Consider the following 4,055-nt stretch of genomic DNA (forward strand, 5'->3'; position numbering starts at 1 on the left):
TACGGCAGCGAAGGGGAAGATATTCTGTATGGCTTTGGACCCCGGCAATGGTACTCGAGTCATTGCTGGGACCAGCATGAGAGAGGTGACCTGCACTTGTCGTCTGCTTTACAGCGGTACAGGGTGAATAATAGATACTGATATTGGACATACGTAACCTTACCACGCCAGTTCAAGTTCGGGACTCTCCCTTCTCACAGCCTATCAGATGCATGGCGATCCATCCGATGGGGACTGGTACCTTCATATTCTCCTCAGGCCATGGGAGTTGTGATTCTTCAGGCTTCGTATGCGGTAGCCAAGAAGGAAAGGCAGCATGGGAGCCCTTTGAGCATTCGGATAAAGTGAGGGGGAAGTACACGTTCAAGTGTCATCATAAGAAATGTAATAATTTTCCTCTCGTTGGCTCCATGGAAGATTCGACCTTCCGACCTATCTCTTCCCATTCAGCCGTGGATTCTGATGGTCAAGACGTGAGTGCTGTGAATGGCGTTGCCTTCCATCCGAAGTAAGATCGGTGACTGCATTCTGGACTGGAAACTCATATCGAGTGTTGGGATATATGTTTGCTTTCCTCAATCGAGTACAGGAGTTTGCTCACTCGTAAAAGTCCACATACAAGTTCGGGTAGACTGTACAGAGAGTTTCACTAATTTTTTCCATATTTTCTCATACTACTGATATTGCTCCAGGCACGGCACTTTCGCCACGTGCGGTTCCGATGGTGTGGTATCAGTGTGGGATGGTGAAGCTCGGAAGCGTCTGTGGAGAATGACTGCAGATGAGGTCGCATCGGGCGGAGTATCCAGTGTTAGCTTCTCCCCTGATGGTACGCGCCTGGCTATGGGAGTGAGCTACTGCTTTGACAACGGTCCCAAGAGGTGAGACTGCCAGTCGAGCCTGGCCTACATATCGTTTGTCTTAGCCCCGAGCCTCCGAGGTCAGTCATCGTCCGCCCAGTTAGCGATGCTGAAATGCAGGCTAAGAAGAGAGTAGACTAGCTCCCATGCAACGATCGTTATGATAACAGAAGCCATCGCAACAAAGGTATTATATCAAACCACAGTTTTCTAGGAGTGCCCCTATCACTTGATTGGAGTTGACGATATGGGTAGAAAGGGGATGGGGCATGCCTCTAACTATACTAGTTGCTTTTCAAGGTGGAATTCCCCTGCCATTCGTAGCCGTATTCGTATCCGGTATGGCCATCAGCTCTGTCAGCGTTATTTGCTCAAGTGTTGCTGGTTCTGAATTTTCCGGCCAGCCTCGTTGGTCTCTGTCGGTGTATTACGCCAGGCCGATTCTCCCACGGACGACTACCTATTATATCGGTACTGATTTCACACTGGCTTTTGTGGCATCCCTCACTACAGTATAATACCATAGGAACCTACACCTTGGGGAATATGCACATGGTCAGCTTTCTATGTTTGTGACAATATGAGAATTCTGAGGAAATTCGGGAAAGTTCTTATTGGTTCCTGCACACTTCTACCCGATTCGTATGCAAATTTGCTGAGGAAACTCCTGACCTCAGCTGAGGAAAGCAAACATACATTCCAACACTGGAAACCTACTAGCTTATGAAGGCTGTGACTACCCTCGTGATTGTAGCTCTGCGGTAGTCTTCTACTTCGACCTCGCGGCACTGGTCTCGATATGGTGAGGAGTTTGGCTGACCACAGCGACCAGTGTCCAAGTAAACATACTGCAGACTCTGGGAAATCCATCACCAGTCTATAGATGGATGAAAATCAAGCGGGAGGAGGTAAAGTTGAGTAGTTGTACCCAGCTTCTCCGTCAATCATTATGTTACTATCAGTACCCCCAGCGGTTGACGATGTCAACACTCTATTATGGCTCTACTGGAGTTGGCCTTGTATTGGCGTTCTGGTGTTGGCCTATTTCATCATAGCCTTCGACGTGGATATCTCTGTATTCTTGGTTATTCTCAGCCATGTCGAGTTGGTGGTGATTCTGTCCAGTGGACACCTGGCTTTTGGGAAGTGACTCACTCTGCCTCCTAACCTACTGTCTCTGGCAGCCCTCGGTATCGTCAGCTATACTCATCTAGAAATGAATGAGCGCGAGGCGCCAATGGTGATGATAGTATTGGGGGCATATGCCGAGTGCACTATGTCACCCCAGCTTCCTGGGAACTACCCGAACTCAAGCCCGGAGGACTTTCCGATGTGCGTTGCATAGGGTGACAACTAGGACATGGCTGCATGATTATGCTGTGACTCGATGTCAAGAATAGTTGTTGCCTTGCGTTATCTCTGGTTCATCTTACACACCTATGTTCGTTTGTTACAGATTCTGGTTTCGGTATCATCCCTCTTAATGACGTCACGACCTACACCCGGGGACGAGCAGGCTGTTCCGACCAAGAGTGAGATCGAACAACGGGACGAGAAACTAGTCCAGTTCTTGTCCATGGCGGGCCCCGATTCTGAGGTGAGATTGACGATCTCCTTCTCGCCGAATATGAGGCTTCAGATCGATCCGGAGGTTGCGATGGAGATCCTGGCTGCCAACAACTGGGACGTGGCGAAGGCGTGGGAGCAGCTCAGGGGTCCTGATCAGGCGATGGAGCCAGAGACGCCTGAGAGGCTGCCAGGAGTGAGTATATGCGATGGAGACCGTGATTCACTAGTCGCCATGTTGGTTGCAGATAAACCCAGATGATCAGCGGCAAGCATGGGAGGAGCAGATGAGTCTAGACTATGCTAGAAGGATGCAGGCACATGAATATGGTAGGATTCCCCTCTAGTGGTTACGATGTTTACATTGTGCAGGTCCACTGCCGATATCCCCGACGGCTAACACAGTGGGTGGTGAACGACTGATAGCCTCCCCTATGGAAGAGTTCGCACAACAACAGCACTGGACAAGCCCAATGCAACGACAGGAGGACGAGGCACTGAGACGAGCTATTGAGGATTCAAAAAAGACGTCAGTTTAAAGCGGGAGTCATATGCATCGATTTTCTGCTCAGGGCGAGTGCTAGAGGTGACGCCTCAGGGTCGACTAGTGAAGCAGCTGGTACTCTCGATGATAGCGCCGATATGGACGTCGAGGTCCGTAGATGGCACGGTCTGATTGAGCGTAGTTTGTGATGTAGGTGGTGCAGTCCCAGGAGGCGGCTTACAATAGAGCCAGAAGCAATGAGTTTTTGACGGGTACTAGCAAGTACTGTTCAGTTCGTATCGTCTTCCGAACGGGGATCTGTCTCTGCTACTTCCGTTCCGGCGCCTGGGTGCCCTGGGTTTGGATCCGATACTGTTTCCGTTCGCACGGTCTGTAAGAGGCTGCCCCTGATGCCGAGATTTTCAGGACCATCACCGAGTGTACTGTCATCGCAGAGCCAGATGTCGGAGGCTGAACGGCTCGAGCGAGAGACTCAACGGTTGAGAGCTATGGTGGACCGCGAGACTCGTGAAGTTCAGGATCAGGAATATTTGGAAAGTTTGAAGGTAGAGCTTGGCAGTAGTCACTGATGGCTGTCTTGTCGTATGTGATTCCCAAATTGTATTTTCATAGGCGGATCGTGAGCGAGAGGCGGAAAAGCAAAAGAGGGAGGAGGAGATATCAGATGCAGCGGCTAAGTATGTGATATTGAAGTCCTCCATGAAGAGGAAACGGGAGAGTCTACCACCAGAGCCTGAGAAGGGTACGCCCGGGCGAGTGGAAGTAGGTCTATGCTTCATCACGTCTGGAGGCTATTGTCATGCCATGTGGTGTAGGTAGCGGCTAGGTTATTCAATGGCAAGCGAGTACAAAGAGCATTCCTGGGTGAGTGGGGCTACCGGAGCTGCTCGGGCGATACTCGTGGTGTTAGACAGCGAGCCCGTATCTGATCTCTATGACTGGATGGACTCGGAGCTCTTCAATGATCATGATCGGGCAGCAGCAGCTACGGCGGAGGATGGCGTTCAGGACTTCACTGAGGCTGATCTTAACTATCGGTTGGTCTCAAGAATGCCGCGGCGAGTATTTGAGAGGGAAGATAGGAGTATGAAAGACGCTGGGATCGAGAACCAGATTGTGAGACT

At 50.5% G+C, this 4,055-nt stretch overlaps 2 protein-coding genes across 2 annotated transcripts in view; both read left to right on the forward strand.

The window, feature by feature from the left end:
- Positions 1–28: 28 nt before the first annotated feature.
- On the forward strand, positions 29–1,001 carry Pmar_PMAR003581 (mitotic checkpoint protein, putative; the record flags this gene model as incomplete). The annotated part of the gene is made up of 6 exons (XM_002784276.1): positions 29–85; positions 135–237; positions 283–384; positions 451–508; positions 693–881; positions 926–1,001. 6 exons carry the CDS (start codon positions 29–31, stop codon positions 999–1,001), a joined length of 585 nt encoding a protein of 194 aa, XP_002784322.1.
- Positions 1,002–2,343: 1,342 nt separating this feature from the next.
- Positions 2,344–4,055, forward strand: part of Pmar_PMAR003582 (hypothetical protein) — a gene marked incomplete at both ends in the record, with an annotated part of 3,617 nt that continues 1,905 nt past the window's right edge. Inside the window, 10 exons of the mRNA XM_002784277.1 lie at positions 2,344–2,457; positions 2,500–2,622; positions 2,675–2,756; positions 2,799–2,955; positions 2,999–3,080; positions 3,125–3,182; positions 3,337–3,476; positions 3,544–3,693; positions 3,747–3,795; positions 3,842–4,047. Of these exons, the coding sequence (XP_002784323.1) occupies positions 2,344–2,457; positions 2,500–2,622; positions 2,675–2,756; positions 2,799–2,955; positions 2,999–3,080; positions 3,125–3,182; positions 3,337–3,476; positions 3,544–3,693; positions 3,747–3,795; positions 3,842–4,047 (1,161 nt within the window). The remainder of the gene's footprint in view (positions 2,458–2,499; positions 2,623–2,674; positions 2,757–2,798; positions 2,956–2,998; positions 3,081–3,124; positions 3,183–3,336; positions 3,477–3,543; positions 3,694–3,746; positions 3,796–3,841; positions 4,048–4,055) is intronic.

Source organism: Perkinsus marinus, assembly GCF_000006405.1.
Source record: "Perkinsus marinus ATCC 50983 genomic scaffold scf_1104296935302, whole genome shotgun sequence".
In the NCBI taxonomy this organism is placed as follows: Eukaryota; Perkinsozoa; order Perkinsida; family Perkinsidae; genus Perkinsus; species Perkinsus marinus.